This window comes from Trichomycterus rosablanca, chromosome 21 (genome assembly GCF_030014385.1).
Source record: "Trichomycterus rosablanca isolate fTriRos1 chromosome 21, fTriRos1.hap1, whole genome shotgun sequence".
Taxonomy (NCBI): domain Eukaryota; kingdom Metazoa; phylum Chordata; class Actinopteri; order Siluriformes; family Trichomycteridae; genus Trichomycterus; species Trichomycterus rosablanca.
Window position 1 is genome coordinate 18,785,872 of NC_086008.1, and position 17,276 is coordinate 18,803,147.

General features: G+C 46.1%; 1 protein-coding gene across 4 annotated transcripts in view; it reads left to right on the plus strand.

Moving 5' to 3' along the window:
• Window positions 1-14,665, plus strand: part of wdfy3 (WD repeat and FYVE domain containing 3) — a 94,328-nt gene extending 79,663 nt beyond the window's left edge. For all 4 annotated transcript variants that reach the window (XM_063018042.1, XM_063018040.1, XM_063018041.1 and 1 more), the window contains 11 exons: window positions 528-740; window positions 1,730-1,877; window positions 1,973-2,127; window positions 3,471-3,629; window positions 4,336-4,515; window positions 4,604-4,786; window positions 4,874-4,970; window positions 5,467-5,829; window positions 7,589-7,700; window positions 11,055-11,252; window positions 12,594-14,665. In XM_063018042.1, coding sequence (XP_062874112.1) covers window positions 528-740; window positions 1,730-1,877; window positions 1,973-2,127; window positions 3,471-3,629; window positions 4,336-4,515; window positions 4,604-4,786; window positions 4,874-4,970; window positions 5,467-5,829; window positions 7,589-7,700; window positions 11,055-11,252; window positions 12,594-12,714 — 1,929 coding nt within the window. In that variant the 3' untranslated portion in view covers window positions 12,715-14,665. The remainder of the gene's footprint in view (window positions 1-527; window positions 741-1,729; window positions 1,878-1,972; window positions 2,128-3,470; window positions 3,630-4,335; window positions 4,516-4,603; window positions 4,787-4,873; window positions 4,971-5,466; window positions 5,830-7,588; window positions 7,701-11,054; window positions 11,253-12,593) is intronic.
• The last annotated feature ends 2,611 nt before the right edge of the window (window positions 14,666-17,276 follow it).

Here is a 17,276-nt window from a genome sequence, read left to right on the forward strand (position 1 = left end):
CACACAATCACCTGTCTGAGAAAAAGTATTAACATCTCCACCAAATACATGCTTGCACACACACAATCACCTATCTGAGCAAAATTAACATCTCCACCAAATACATGCTTGTACACACACAATCACCTATCTGAGCAAAATTAACATCACCAAATACATGCTTGCACACACACAATCACCTATCTGAGCAACATCATGCATACCTTCACTAAACACATGCTTGCACACACACAATCACCTGTCTGAGAAAAGGTATTAACATCTCCACCAAATACATGCTTGCACACACACAATCACCTATCTGAGCAAAATTAACATCACCAAATACATGCTTGCACACACACAATCGCCTATCTAAGCAAAAATATTCATCCAACTTAGTGTAGTAAAGTTGGAGCAACTTGGTATTAATGCCCCTGGTTTGGAACGAGATGTCAGGTGTCTAGATGCTTTTATTCATCTTGTGAAGGTCCAGACAGACACTTATGTAATCAGCACTGCACCTCTGTTCCTCGGTGTGTGTTCAGGCTTTGGAGTGCGACTACGTGAGCGCCCACCTGCACGAGTGGATCGACCTCATTTTCGGCTACAAGCAGCAGGGTCCTCCAGCCATGGAGGCCGTCAACGTGTTCCATCATCTCTTCTACGAGGGCCAAGTGGACATCTACAACATCAACGACCCTCTGAAAGAGACCGCCACCATCGGCTTCATCAACAACTTCGGCCAGATCCCCAAACAGGTGCTTTCTGAAGTCTATGGTGGTGTTTTCTGAAACTCTGCTGGGTCAGACTAAGCATACAGTACATTTTGTCATTTAAATTTGGGACAGGGCTTTATAATTCCTCATTAGAAATCTTGATCGGGGGAGCTCTGGCGGCGCAGCGGTCAAACACGCTGATCCATTGAGCCATTGCTCAGATTTTGAGCTCTTGATCGAATCTCGGCCGTGCTATCACCCGGGCGAGCGCCCACACAGACATGATTGGTCACTTCCACCAAAAACGGGTGTGCTATGAAATGGAACCTGGATGACACTGTCCACAGTCAAGTGAGCTTTACGTTGACATGGGCTTTGTGGCAGACCTACAACTGAAATTCTTTACTGATCGCATAATCAAAGAAAAAGCAGGGGGAGGGGCTTATTTTGCGCATGGAAGCTTCTTGGAAGTCCCTTCACCAGGTAGACCCTTGACTGGTTGATAGCACTGCTGGGGATTCGACCCCCCATAATATCTGATCAATGTTGAGTGGCTAACAAGTTGTATTTAGCAGGATAACTGGATACCTAAAAATGTGTACATGCCCCGCCCAGCGTATTGTTGATACATAAGCTCCCCAGCAAATACATGCTTTCACACACACAATCACCTATCTGAGCAAATTATTCACATCTCCACCAAATACATGCTTGTACTCACATAACCACCTATCTGAGCAGAAGTATTCACCCCCGACCCCCTGCAATACTGTACATACATTTAGACCTGATCACATGATCAAACAAAAGGCAGGAGGAGGGGCTTATTTTGCGCATGGAAGCCTCTAACATCATGGTCATGTGAAGCATGACCACCCCATCCCTTCTCGCTAGGGATTCAACCTCTGGAACCCAGTGGTAGTGGGCAAACCTAATTCAAGCGCCCATACATTATAACTAGTGAATATTTCATATCTCATAATTTATATTTAGAATGAAGATTAAATCTGTACGTGTGGATTTTATCGCAGCTCTTTAAGAAGCCCCACCCCCCTAAGCGGGTGCGCAGCAAATCCAACGGGGACGTTCCGGGCATTACCGCCTCCATCAGCTCCACCACAGACAAGATCTTCTTCCACCACCTGGACAACCTGCGTCCCTCCCTCGCCCCGGTCAAAGGTACCGTAGACGTCTGGCTGTCCTGTCTTGCGTTTTATATTTGCGCTTTTTACATTTTTAATATACAGATTCATGTGTGTGTGTGTGGGTTGCAGAACTGAAGGAGCCGGTGGGTCAGATAGTTTGTACCGATAAGGGCATCCTGGCGGTAGAGCAGAACAAAGTGCTGGTGCCTCCTGCCTGGAACAAGACGTTCGCCTGGGGTTACGCCGACCTCAGCTGCAGACTGGCCAACTACGAATCGGACAAGGTCAGCGGCTTTCATCCTAGCAACACTCTGCTCACATGTTCACTGCTGCAAAGCCTTTATTATTATTATTAATATACACCGATCAGCCATAACATTAAAACCACCTCCTTGTTTCTACACTCACTGTCCATTTTATCAGCTCCACTTACCATATAGAAGCACTTTGTAGTTCTACAATTACTGACTGTAGTCCATCTGTTTCTCTACATACTTTTCTTCAATGGTCAGGACCACCACAGAGCAGGTATTATTTAGGTGGTGGATCATTCTCAGCACTGCATTGACACTGCCATGGTGGTGGTGTGTTAGTGTGTGTTGTGCTGGTATGAGTGGGTCAGACACAGCAGTGCTGCTGGAGTTTTTAAATACCGTGTCCACTCACTGTCCACTCTATTAGACACTCCTACCTAGTCGGTCCACCTTGTAGATGTAAAGTCAGAGACGATCGCTCATCTATCGCTGCTGTTTGAGTCACAGGACGCTGCCCACGGGGCGCTTTTGGCTGGATATTTTTGGTTGGTGGACTACTCTCAGCCCAGCAGTGACACAGGTGCTCCAGCAGCGCTGCTGTGTCAGATCCAGTCATACCAGCAAAACACACACTAACACACCACCACCATGTCAGTGTCACTGCAGTGCTGAGAATGATCCACCACCTAAATAATACCTGCTCTGTAGTGGTCCTGGGGGGGTCCTGACCATTGAAGAACAGCATGAAAGGGGGGTAACAAAGCATGCAGAGAAACAGATGGACTACAGTCAGTAGTCGTAGAACTACAAAGTGCTTCTATATGGTAAGTGGAGCTGATAAAATGGACAGTGAGTGTAGAAACAAGGAGGTGGTTTTAATGTTATGACTGATCTGTGTATGGTTGATGATCAATATGGCCAAACGACTGGGTTGAAGTACCCCAAAACAGAAAGCCATAGATGGTAGTACAGGCAGGGACAAATCACGGCCACCATGAACCAGAGATCGAACCGAGTCGCAGCATGTGTTAACATTAGTTACGTGGGACAATTACTTATATGTTACGAGTTTGAAGTTCACTTCATTTGAACATTTTCGTTACCTTTGGATTGGAATCTCACTTCAAATGGTGGAATACCCTACGTAGTGCACTTCACAGGAACAACTGGGGTGAATGGAACGCTCCTACAGAATTGGCGCTAATGGTTGAAAGACTGAACCAGCTTTCTGAACCAATCAGACCTTCTGATTCTAATCTTTAGTAAGAAATGATGTCATTTGCATTCATTCAGTTTGTGTCACACAGATGATGTGTCAGTGAAACGCTTGATTGGAGTTGTATTCATTTATTTACTTGTATGTTTTGTTACAGGCGGTGATCGTTTACGAGTGCTTGTCTGAATGGGGTCAGATCTTGTGCGCAATCTGTCCGAATCCCAAGCTGGTGATAACCGGTGGCACGAGCACCGGCATCTGCGTTTGGGAAACGAGCACGGCTAAAGAAAAGGCCAAAACCCTCACGCTCAAACAGGTAACGGAACAAATGTCTTAGTTTTGTTGTGTTTTTATCTCTAGTATAATCCTTATATGTAAATATAAATATATATATATATATTTATGGGTATGTAAAAGGCGCTTTAATATGGCCAGATGACTGGCTTGAAGTACCTCCAAAACAGCAAGGCATGGTGAGTAGTAGAGGGCGGGACATGCCACAACCGTTGACAGGTTGTTGGGCGGCCAAGACTCATTGGTGCCAAAGGATATGAAGGCGTCTGGCGCCTGGTGTCTCATTCAGACTAACAAAAGATCTACTGTGGTGCTGAGATTTCGAGCTCTCGGGTTCGCATCTCAGCTCTGCTATCAACCGGTCGAGCGCCCGCACAGACACCAGAAACAGACCTGCCATAAAATTTAACCTGGATCTGATCACATGATCAAAAAAAAAGCAGGAGGAGGGGCTTATTTTGTGCATCAGGGTCATGTGGGGTGTTCTGATTGGACTAAACCGCCCGTTCACCTGATTGAACTTTGACTTTGACCTTTTCAAAGCGCCCCCAATGAGACGAACTGTTTGATATGACACGATAAAAGCGTACCACAGGCTAAACAGAGATACTAAAGTTCCCCTAGGTATGAGGGTGTGCCCTGTGATGTACTGGCGGCCTGTCCGGGGTGTTTCCTGCCTTTCGCCCAGTGAATCGGACCCACCGTGACCCTTGGTCTCTCGTTTCCAGGCCCTGCTGGGTCACACGGACGCGGTGACTTGTCTGACGGCGTCCTCGGCCTACCACATCGTCGTGAGCGGCTCCCGCGACCGCACCTGCATCGTCTGGGATCTGAACAAGCTGTCGTTCGTGACGCAGCTGAGGGGCCACCGCGCTCCCGTCTCGGCGCTCTGTATCAACGAGCTCACGGTGAGTGTTCAGGTGGGGCCGGTCGAGCACACGCGCTCCATGTACAAACCCCCGAACCCAGGTTTAACCCCCGACCTCTCCCACGCAGGGCGACGTCGTGTCCTGCGCCGGCACCTACATCCACGTCTGGAGCATCAACGGCAACCCCATCGCCAGCGCCAACACCTTCACGGGGCGGAGCCAGCAGATCCTGTGCTGCTGCGTGTCCGAGATGAACGAGTGGGACACGCAGAACGTCATCGTCACCGGACACTCGGACGGCGTCGTCAGGGTAACGCCCGACCGCCCTCGCGTACTAGTTTGTCCAGTCTGTCCGTGCTTTTTTTTTTGATTAACCGTGTTGCCACGTGTCTTGTAGTTTTGGAGAATGGAGTTCCTTCAAGTCCCAGAAACCCCTGCGCCAGGACCCGTCGAGCCCTCGGATGTGCCCGACTGCTGCGGAGAGGAAAAAATCGGTAATGCCCAGCGCCAACCTGCGATTTCTTCACTTAATTAATCAAAATCGGTTATTTAGGAGTTGTTTATACACTGAATGACCAAAAGTATTTGGACACCAGACTGTGAGCTTAATGGACGTCCCATTTAAAAAACAAATGGTATTTAAATACCATTTTCAGCTAGAACAGTAGCCACTCTTATGATAAGGCTTCTCACAAGACTTTGAAGTATGTCTGTGGGAATTTGTGCCCATTGATGTTTGATGTCCAGAGCTGTTCAGTGGGGCTGAGGTCAGGACTTGAGATTTTTAGGTCTTTATATGGAACAGGAAAGGGTCTTCCCTAAACTGTTTTCCTTCATAAAATTGATGAATCACAATACCAACTGTTAGCGCATACATTCAGTAATTAGAACGGGTGTCCAAATACTTTTGTCCATATAGTCTGCACAGTAGTCAGGTTGAATGAAATGCGGTCCTTCCCTAACCCGATCGCCTCCCTCCTCACCCCCCAGACGGGCGCGAACCCGCCGACGAGGACAGCAGCGAGTCAGATGGCGAGGACGCCAGCGTGAGCCAAGACTGCCAAACCCAGGCGCCCAACGGCCAACCGGGCAGCGCCACGCACCCCCCCAAACCTCCCCGCGCCCGGACCTCCAGCTCCGAGGACTCGCGCCGCTGGTCCGACTCGCTCAGCGTGGACGAGAAGGAGGGCTTCGTGTTCGTCAACTACTCGGAGGGACAGGCCAAGCCGGTCAATCCCAGCGCCAACGCGCCCGCCACCGCTCACGCCGTGCCGCAGCCCGTGCCGCAGCCCGTGCCGCAGCCGCTGCAGCCCAGCGGCCCGGAGCCACGGCCGTACAGCAAACTCAGAGCAGGTCTGTAACAGTAGAGCACAGAACCTACAGAAACGTTTTCCTCATGATGCACAGATGGTTGTCCATCCAATAGGATCCCCCGTCTCTGCACATCACCAATCATGGATACACATCTGTAACAGCAGCACATACACCGATCAGCCATAACATTAAAACCACCTCCTTGTTTCTACACTCACTGTCCATTTTATCAGCTCCACTTACCATATAGAAGCACTTTGTAGTTCTACAATTACTGACTGTAGTCCATCCGTTTCTCTGCATGCTTTGTTAACCCCCTTTCATGCTGGTCTTCAATGGTCAGGACCCCCACAGGACCACCACAGAGCAGGTATTATTTGAGTTGTGGATCATTCTCAGCACCATGGTGATGGTGTGTTAGTGTGTGTTGTGCTGGTATGAGTGGATCAGACACAGCAGCGCTGCTGGAGCTTTTAAACACCTCACTGTCACTGCTGGACTGAGAATAGTCCACCAACCAAAAATATCCAGCGTCCAGTGATGGCATAGTTACCTTGAAAAAGTAATCTGATTACTCCTTTAAAAAGTAACTTAGTTACTTTATGGATTACTTGATTTTAAAAGTAACTAAGTTAGATTACAAGTTACTTTATTAGTTACATAATGCGGTCCGCTAATGTATCCCATAATGCAACTGGAGCTGCGTAGGCGATTGAAGCGGAATAAGAAACAAGAAAGATGGCGGCGTCCTCTGTTCACAAGTGTAAGTAAGATAAATAAAATAAAAAATTTTTAAGACAAATAAATAACAAAAAGACGATAAATATCCTAAATTTTGGCGAGTGGGGTTTGTAATGACTCTGTAACTATGGTGATATTACGTCATCACGTCCCCACGTCATCACTTGACGTTGGTAAGATGTACTTCTTTACCGGCCGAGTAGTGCATACTTCTAAGTGTATACTACTAAGTATGCGATTCCGGACGCAGCCCGTGACTTAATTGTCGCATAGGACAGACGTCACTCCCCGAGACGCAAGAAGAAAGCAAAAATATATCTTTTTACTAAGGAAAATGACAAAAATAGTAACGCACAGTAATTTGGATAAGTAACTTTAATCTGATTACTGGATTGGAAATAGTAACGTGTTAGATTACTCGTTACTGAAAAATGTGGTCAGATTAGAGTAACGCGTTACTGACCATCAGTGGCAGCGTCCTGTGACCACTGATGAAGGTCTACAAGATGACCGACTCAAACAGCAGCAATAGATGAGCGATCGTCTCTGACTTTACATCTACAAGGTGGACCGACTAGGTAGGAGTGGACAGTAAGTGGACACAGTGTCTGATCCACTCGTACCAGCACAACACACACTAACACTAACACCCCCCCACCATAAATCGTCAGTGTCACTGCAGTGCTGAGAATCATCCACCACCTAAATAATACCTGCTCTGTGGGGGTCCTGACCAATAAAGAACAGCATGAAAGCAGGTTAAAAAGGTATGTAGAGAAACGGATGGACTACAGTCAGTAATTGTTGAACTACAGTGCTTCTATATGGTAAGTGGATCTGTGTTATGGCTGATCCAAACACACACACCTCAATGATCATTGTCCTTACCTGCCTAAAGAAATGGTCAAGCAGGGACGTACCAGTGGTTCTCTATCTGTGACGGGACATTAAGCATTTGCATTTAATTCCCATGTTAGTGGACTATATAATAATTAGGACAGTCCTCTGCGCACGAGGCTAACACACCGTGTTTGTTGGTCCCGTTTTGTGTGAGCAGGCTACAGATGGGAGAGACAGCTGGTGTTCCGGAGCAAACTCACCATGCACACGGCTTTCGACCGCAAGGACAACGCTCAGCCAGCCGAAATCACAGCGCTCGCCATCTCGAAGTAAGCACTGCTTAAGTGTCTGTGTTGGAGCGTGGGGTATAAGGAATGGGCCTGGGTTCGATTCCCCTGGGTCCTTTCCGGGTGCTCGGGTTTCCTCCCACGAGTAGAAATTGCCCCAAGTGTGAGTTAGGGATGGGCGATATGGCCTTTAAATAATATCACGATATTTTGGGATAGTTTTGCGATAACGATATTCACTCGCGATATACAGTTGTGTTCAAAATAATAGCAGTGTGTTTAAAAAAGTGAATAAAGCTCAGAATTCTTAGAATAGCTTTTATTTTCATACACACAAATGCATTGAGAACACTGCACATTCTTTTCCAAATCAAAACATGAATTAAAATTGATCAAATGTGTTATTTCTTTACAGAAAGTGAAGAAAAGGGAATATTAGGCTGTTCAAAAAAATAGCAGTCTGCATTTTTCTTTACAAACTCAAACATTTACTGTTTAAACTGAAAAATGCTTCAATATTTAGCTTTCCTGTAAACCACTAAACTAATAATCAGTTGTATAACATCTGTTTCATGGAGTAAACCAACTTCTGGCACCTGTGAACAGGTATTCCAGCCCAGGACGATCGGACCACATTCCACAATTCCTCTGCATTTCTTGATTTTGCCTCAGAAACAGCATTTTTGATGTCACCCCACAAGTTTTCTATTGGTTTAAGGTTTAAGATTGGGCTGGCCAGTCCATAACATTAATCTTGTCGGTCTGAAACCGAGATGTTGCACGCTTACTGGTGTGTTTGGGGTCATTGTCTTGTTGAAACATCCATTTCAAGGGCATTTCCTCTTTGGCATGAGGCAACACGACCTCTTCAAGTATTTGGATGTATTCAAACTGATCCATGATCCCTGGTCTGCGATAAATAGGCCCGACACCATAGTATGAGAAACATCCCCATATCATGATGCTTGCGCCACCATGCTTCACTGTCTTCACAGTGTACTGTGGCTTGAATTCAGTGTCCGGGGGTCGTCTGACAAACCGACAAACGATCTTGCTTTCGTCAGTCCACAAAATGTTTCTCTTGCCATTTCTCTTTAGGCCAGTCAATGTGTTCTTTGGCAAATTGTAACCTCTTCAGCACGTCGTTTTTGCAACAATGGGACTTTGCGGGGGCTTCTTGCCGATAGCTTGGCTTCACACAGGCGTCTTCTAACTTTAGACCTTCTTTGATCTCCCTGGAGCTGATCATTGGCTGAGTCTTTGCCATTTTGGCTATTCTTCAATCCATCCGAATGGTAGTTTTCCATTTTCTTCCACGTCTCTCTGGTTTTGGTTGCCGTTTTAAAGCATTTGAGATCATTTTAGCTGAGCAGCCTATAATTTTCTGCACTTCTTTATATGTTTTTCCCTCTCCGATCGACTTTTTAATCAAAGTACGCTGTTCTTCTGAACAATGTCTGGAACGACCCATTTCACTCTGTTTTTTAGAGAGAAATGCACCATAACCAGCATGTACAACGTCTGCTGCTTTTATACTTTAATAAGGGCCACCTGTTTGACACCCATTTTTTCACAGAATGAATGACCTCACTAATTGAACTTCACACTGCTATTATTTTGAACACGCCCGTTTTAGTTACTTATTCAATTACACAGAATCAGCAGCATGCATGTCATGATGGTTGGGTCTGTTGGTTTTTTATTACTCTACTACACCTACTAGTAAGTTTTTTGCCATGTATAAATATAATTTCTACCAAAAACAGTGATTGATCTGGTTAGTGACTGTTGGACTGCTATTATTTTGAACACAACTGTATAAGAACACTTTTAAAAAAAAGTTTATTTTAAAAACACCTTTGTTTTGCAGACACTCAGGAAATCTAAGGTACAAATGTTACTAAATGTACATTAAATGAAGCATCACTTCCAGTAGGGCTGGGCAATATGGCTAAAAAACTCATATCTCCATATGCTTTTGAGAAGTGGTGATATACGATACGATATAATGTAAACTTAAAGTACAATGGCAGGCCACTGCCCGTATTTTACCTTATATTGTTTATAATTTCTCTTAAAAACACAAAACATTGTAGTTCTGATCAATTCTGACTAATTACAGTGTTTTTTGTATTATTATAAGGCTGTATTTGTATTCATATTGACAACATTTATATCAAACAAACCAGCAGAATCTCTCAATCACATCAAAAACATCCCGAAAACGTTTAATATTTGATCATGATTTGCTGTCATTGCATAATGAAAGCGTGTCTGTCAATTATACAGCAACCAATGAAGAGAGAGTTTGAAACCGCCCACAGTCTAAATTCGCAGCTCTGATTGGTTCATACATCTGAATCTCCTGAACCGGAGTTCAGCGACACGAATGAATCTTGACCACAGATAAGAGCACAGTTTTCTGATTCGATTCCAATGAATAATTCATCTGAAGAGAGTCGTTTCTGACTCATTGACTCAGGGATTCAGTTTCCATGCTCATACGCGAAGGAAAGCGTTCCGCTTAGCGCTTTCGTGTTTTAAACGTTCTCAGATGGTAACCTGTGTGCTAACCTGTGTATTCTGTGTTCGTTCACCGACACAGTTTTTGTTCTCACATCATTCTCGTACTCACACGGGTGCTTTTGCAAATTTTGCAAATTTAGTTTGGAGTCTGACCTTCTGTATCCGAAAACCTTCCACACTAGTGATAGGCTTTTAGGGACTAGTTCATCCTCAGTGCTAACTCCGGTACTACTCTCTGCATTGGTTGCCATTATTTCACTGTTACGCCGCTTGAGAGTGAGTGATGCACGTTTGCTAACAATATCGCGATATGGCAAAAATCATATCGAGTTTACAACTGTACCGGTATTATATTGCCCACCCCTAATGTGAGTGTCTGCCCTGTTCGGTGTGTTTCCTGCCTCTTGCCTAATGAATCTGACCCACTGCGACCCTGACCAGGATAAAGCGGTGGTAAACCAGACAGTCAGCGAATGAGCAGAATACTAGCTAGGTCTAGATATAGAGATCTAGAAAGGGTCCTGTTCTCTAGATCGTATGTACTTATCTCATTCATATCATTTTTATCATCCTGGTCAAGGTCCCAGCGGGCCACGTTAAACCAGGTAACACTTGTGCGTAAGGCAGTAATACCCTGGATCCAAGCACCCACCTTATTCCGAACCTCCTTTCGTCCCAGACGTGGCCGATCGTGTCTGTCTAGACGCCCGACTGGCCGATAGCACCGCTGAGATTCGAGTGTCGTTCTTGACTCTCATTATTGGGTCGACATTTGATGACCGTGAGGTCATTCAGTGACACCCTGGAAGAGACCAATCCCATCAGGATGCTAGTTCTGAGCCCGTCGATCTTCTGTGCCGCTGTACGCAGGGACCACAGCAAGGTGGTGGTGGGGGACGGGCGCGGCCGCGTCTTCAGCTGGTCGGTGAGCGAGCAGCCGGGCCGTTCCGCCGCCGATCACTGGGTGAAGGACGAGCAGGTGGAGGGATGTTCGGCCTGCGCCGTGCGGTTCTCCCTCACCGAGAGACGCCACCACTGCAGGAACTGCGGCCAGCTCTTCTGCCAAAAGTAAGTGCAAGGCGCGAGGTGTACAGGTAGGAGAACACATACACAGCGGTCGGGATGGTAAGGGTAAAGAGGTGCACCTAGGTAGGAGGCCATGAGGGCTTTAAAAGGAAGCAGAATTATCTTAAAGTCAGGTGGCGCAATGGCACAGTCCACTAGCACACCAGTGCCGAGATTTTCAGCTCCTGGGTTCGAATCTCGGCTCTATCAGGCCACAATTGGCCTCAAGTCTGCTGGGTGGGAAAGACCAAACTAATGGGCTCCACTTACCATATAGAAGCACTTTGTAGTTCTACAATTACTGACTGTAGTCCATCTATTTCTCTGCATACTTTGTTAGCCCCCTTTCACCCTGTTCTTCAATGGTCAGGACCCCCACAGGACCACCACAGAGCAGGTATTATTTAGGTGGTGGATCATTCTCAGCACTGCACTGACACTGACATGGTGGTGGTGTGTTAGTGTGTGTTGTGCTGGTATGAGTGGATCAGACACAGCAGCGCTGCTGGAGATTTTAAATACCGTGTCCACTCACTGTCCACTCTATTAGACACCCCTACCTAGAGACGATCGCTCATCAATCGCTGCTGTTTGAGTCGGTCATCTCCTAGACCTTCATCAGTGGTCACAGGACGCCGCCCACGGGGCGCTGTCGGCTGGAGATTTTTGGTTGGTGGACTACTCTCAGTCCAGCAGTGACGATGAGGTGTTGTGTCTGATCCACTCATACCAGCACAACAAGCCGCTCAGGTGGCGCAGCGGTAAAAACACACGTCGTATCGAATCCAGCTCTGCCTTACCGACGACCGAGGCCGAGCGGCCGCACGGACGACGATTGGCCTGTCGTTCAGATGGGCGGGACTAAGGTCGGACGTGGGTCTCTCTCCGTCAGAACGGTGCGGTTACGACCTCTGCCGGCTGATTAGAGGCGCCTACACCTGAGGAGACGAGGAAGGAGCGCTCTCAGGGTGCGTCTCTCCGCACGCGACGCTAGGTGGCGCCACACTCGACAGTGTGTGGGTGGCAAGATGCATACGGCTGTGGGAGGGGATGTGGGTTAGCTTCGATCTCCTCGGTCAGGGCAGTTGGGCAATCGGACGCGCTAAAGGGGGGAGAAAATGCATTAAAAAAAATCCACCACCTAAATAATACCTGCTCTGTGGGGGTCCTGACCATTGAAGAACAGCATAAACGGGGGCTAACAAAGCATGCAGAGAAACAGATGGACTACAGTCAGTAATTGTAGATCTACAAAGTGCTCCTATATGGTAAGTGGAGCTGATAAAATGGACAGGAGGTGGATTTAATGTTACGGCTCCTAACACTCAACTTTTCCTCTTCCAGGTGCAGCCGCTTCCAGTCCGAGATCAAGCGGCTGAAGATCTCGTCTCCGGTCCGCGTGTGCCAGAACTGTTACTACAACCTGCAGCATGAACGCAGCTCAGAAGACGGTTCCAAGAACTAACTCGGCACCGCTACCTTTAGAAACCCCCCCCCCACACACACACACACACACACACACACACACACTACACTACTCATAAAGCACTGACCCGACACACACTCGAACCTAACCGAATTAGCAGGGTCCCGGGTTCCGCTTTCCCTCCTCACTTACTCCGCCTCCCGCTCGAGCCGGTTGACGTTTCCGGACGATTCCGAACGCGCCGACGCGCCGAGATGTTTATAGTGTAAATATTCCGATGGCCTTTTTAACTACACTAAAGTGAACACGAGAAGTCGGCGTTCGGAAATGAAACACGTCGCCCGTGATACAGCGTCGGAGGGGTGCGGTAGACGGTAGACGTCGCCGGGGACGGCGTCCGGAACACTAGCGGGGACGAATGTTACTAACACGAGATTGCGTCGATCTAGTTATGCAGGATTCTGTTACGACGAGGCGTTACGACGAGGCGTTGCCCACGGTATCTCAGCTCCTACGTTCGCAGCGACACACCCCGGTAACACGTCGTGTGCCCAGTAATACCAGTATAGGCTCCGGGACCCACCTTGACCATGATATACGGTCTGTTATACGCTTTAAAACATCATAGACTCACGTTAATGTGAGCGCCAGTGCTGCCTTGTTGCAGCGTTCTGGGGAACCTAGATCGCTGGCTGTGCAGAGTTCCAACCTCACTGGTGATGTCGGTCAGCACTGTGATTGATTGCCACCCCATTCTGCTTGGCTAACCCACCGACTCCGGGATCCGGGTTCGAACCTCAGAGGTGTCGCCCCGTCTGGGGTGTTTGGGAGTGCCACCACGAGTCCAAATCCCATAGGTGCATCTACGCAGCACCTTCGTCTGGGGTGTTCCTGCCTCGCGCGAGCGAGCCCGCCCGCCCAGCGTTTCCCGTCAGATCCAGACCCACTGCGACCCTGACCAGGATAAAACTGAATCGGATGAAATTGAATCAGAAATGAAATTGCATGTCATGATGAAATGAATCACGTTGTCGATTTTTAACTGGAATCATCTTCGATGTAGCTACCGTGGGCAGACCGGCATCGGATGTGCTGCTTTTATGATTGAAGAACCGTTTTTGGGAGGTTTTATTTCATTTTTTTTTTTTAAAGAAACTATTAGACACTTTAAAGGCAGAATTATTACCCCTTTTTTTTATGCTACGTTAGCTGCGATTCCGATATTTTACTGTATATTATTAGCGTGCAATCAGGACATCGGAGCTTTCGGGATTCTGCCCACGACGAGCAGCTTGAGGTCGATACCGATATCGGTCAGAATTGAATTCTGCGCCTTGACGTGTCCGTACAAACACGTTTCACGGTTCTGTTCGAGGGAGTTCGATGTGATTGGCTCATTCCTTCACACCGTATGGACTGTATAAAGTATTTATGCAATTCTGATATTTCCTTTTTTTTTTTTTTATGATTATGTACGTTTCTGTTGCACGTCTAACGCGGCTGACTTCGTGTCGGTGCGCTGTACACGTTCGGCATTATTATTACTATTATTGTTATTAATGTAATTATGATTTTGCATTATTTTTAAGGCATTATGAAATGATTCGACAGGACGACGACCTGAGAGCTGTACAGACTGACCATTACCAGTACGAACCGGCCATTCCGAAAACCCTCGGGTTCACTTTTGTATTCTGTGTATGGATATCAAGGCCTGATCACAAAAATAGAAAATAATAATTCTTAATATTTTCTTCTTCGGGGAGGGGAAAAGGGTGGAGGGAGGGAGGGAGGGCGGGAGGGTGGGTCTGGTGTTAGACTGCATTACTAGAGTAACTGGTGTGCAATCTGTGTTAGATGAATGTTCATTGTGCGTTGTACATGCCCTTCCTTGTAGAGTAACCCTGAACTGTACTGTTACTATAATGCAATAGATCTGCTACTCATATTTTTAATTTTATTTCAATTAAATCCTCACCGTTTATCACCAGTTTGGATCTATTTTATGTTTTTTTTTTAATTCTAGGTGTTGTCATGTCCTTATTCAGGCTGGAAAAGGTACAGTATATACCCAATACCCTAAGCCAAGGTTTCAACTCTTTCAGCCAAAAGAAATTTAACAATAATTAACTAAACTTGTACGTGAGCGCCCCCTTGTGGAGGCTTCGTTACATCTTATACACCACAATGACTAACCCACTGACTCCAGGATCCGGGTTCGAACCTCAGAGGTGCTGTCGGTAAGCCCTGCAATAGATTGGCGGCCCGTTCGGGGTGTTCCTGCCTCGTGGCTGGAAGAGTGGCAGCATGCGTCCTAGGGTTCATCCTCATTCTGCCTCACTAACCCACCAACCCCCGGGATCCGGGTTCGAATCTCAGAGGTGCTGTCGATCAACCCTGCGATGGGTTGGAAAGTTGACAATGTTATTTTTATTATTTCATATAATTGGTTTTATACACGTGTTAGCAATGATTGTGGCTAAAACATCTCAAACCAGTCATTAGAAGTGGGTGTCCATATACTTTTGGTCATTTAGTACTGTTTTCAAAAATGAAAACACCCAAACTAATTACACTTAAACATAGTAAAAGTTTATATAATATTGTGTGTTTATGAGTTTTAACCCATTTCTGTCCTATTTTCTATTTTGATGCAATGAATCGACTCGCAAACTCAGTGCGTGGACTTGAGGAGTCGACTCCTCAATGAACCGACTCATAGCTGTTTATTTTCTACGTTGATGAAATGAATCGACTCGCAAACTAGAATTCTTCTATCAGTGCCTACACTTGAAGAGTCGACTCTTCAATGAACCGACTCATAGCTGTTTATTTTCTACGTTGATGAAATGAATCGACTCGCAAACTAGAATTCTTCTATCAGTGCCTACACTTGAAGAGTCGACTCTTCAATGAACCGACTCATAGCTGTTTATTTTCTACGTTGATGAAATGAATCGACTCGCAAACTAGAATTCTTCTATCAGTGCCTACACTTGAAGGGTCGACTCCTCAATGAACCGACTCATAGCTGTTTATTTTTTACGTTGATGAAATGAATCGACTCGCAAACTTGAAATCTATCATTGCCTACACTTGAAGAGTCGACTCTTCAATGAACCGACTCATAGCTATTCGGTTCGATGCGTAAGCGGATCAACGCGAGGCTGACGACTGTGTTGCCAGATTGGCCGAGAATCTGCGCAGGCTTGTATTGATTTGAAGGAGAAACGAGTTGGTTTTCTATCTCTCAATCAATGATAACAATAAAACCTCATTTCTAATGTCGTGTTGGCCCCTCTTGAGCCATTAAAACAGCTGGATCGTTGAGGTGCTGATTCCACAAAACCCCAGTTGGTGTCCTGGGATATCTGACATCAAGACGTTAGCAGTGGGCAGTGGTAAGTTAGTGGTTGAGGTACTAGACTAATTGAATCCCTCAGTAAGACCCTTAACCCTCAATTGCTTGGAATTGGCTACAGTTGTAGGTGGCATGGAATAAAAGTGTCTGCTGAATGCCATAAATGTAAATGTTTGGTGGTGCTCCAATAAATCCTACTATTAGAACTGCTTTGCCCTTGACTATAGTTCAAGCGGCATGGTGGGTAGCACTGTCGCCTCACAGCAAGAAGGTCCCTTCTGTGTGTCGTGTGCATGTTCTCCCCGCGTCCGCGTGGGTTTCCTCCCACAGTCCAAAGACATGCAAGCGAGGTGAAGTGGAGATACAAAATCGTCCATGATTGTGTTTGATATTAAACCTACTACTAACCAGTGACTACCTGACATGTCATGAATGTAACGATACACTCTACCCACGATGCGATGCGATTCACGATACTGGGTTCACGATATGATTTTTACGAACTGAAATTGAAGACGAATAATATTTTTTAATTTCTCCTAAAAAAAGAAAATTAAATACTGTATTTGTGATTATCATTTATTGATCTTAATAATGAATGCCCTTTTATTTCTGAGTTAGGTACAAACTATGCAAAACAATTTTGAATCAATCCCAGACTGGCTGAACCCCGAATTTGGCAACCAGGCGTATAGCGCCACTGACGTCAACCAGGCGAGTTGTATAGCGCCACTGCCCTCTGATGTTTCAAGTGAATATCGATTCGTTGTACATGTCAAATCGATTTGAATCGTAAAATAGGGCAGTGATAGCTCAGTGGTTAAGGTACTGGACTATAATAAACAGAAGGTTGCCGGTTCAACCCCCGCCACCACCAAGTTGTCACTGTTGGGTCCCTGAGCAAGGCCCTTAACCCTCAATTGCTCATCGAGTTCCGCTCATCGTGTAAGTCGCTTTGGATAAAAGCGTCGGCTAAATGCTGAAAATGTAAATGAAATCTTTGAATCGGTTATTAACTGTATTGTGGTGAATCGTTACATCCCTAATAGTGTGTAAAACATGACGTTAAAATCCTAATAAATAAATAATGAATTAAATTAGCATGTGAACCGACTCCAATGGTTCAAGTGAACGATTCCTTTGAATTCAAACATTATTGATGCCTAACTCGTGTATATATATATATTTTTTTACCAATCTGGCAACCCCAGTGTCAGTTCAGTGTTCGGTGAAGCGCTCG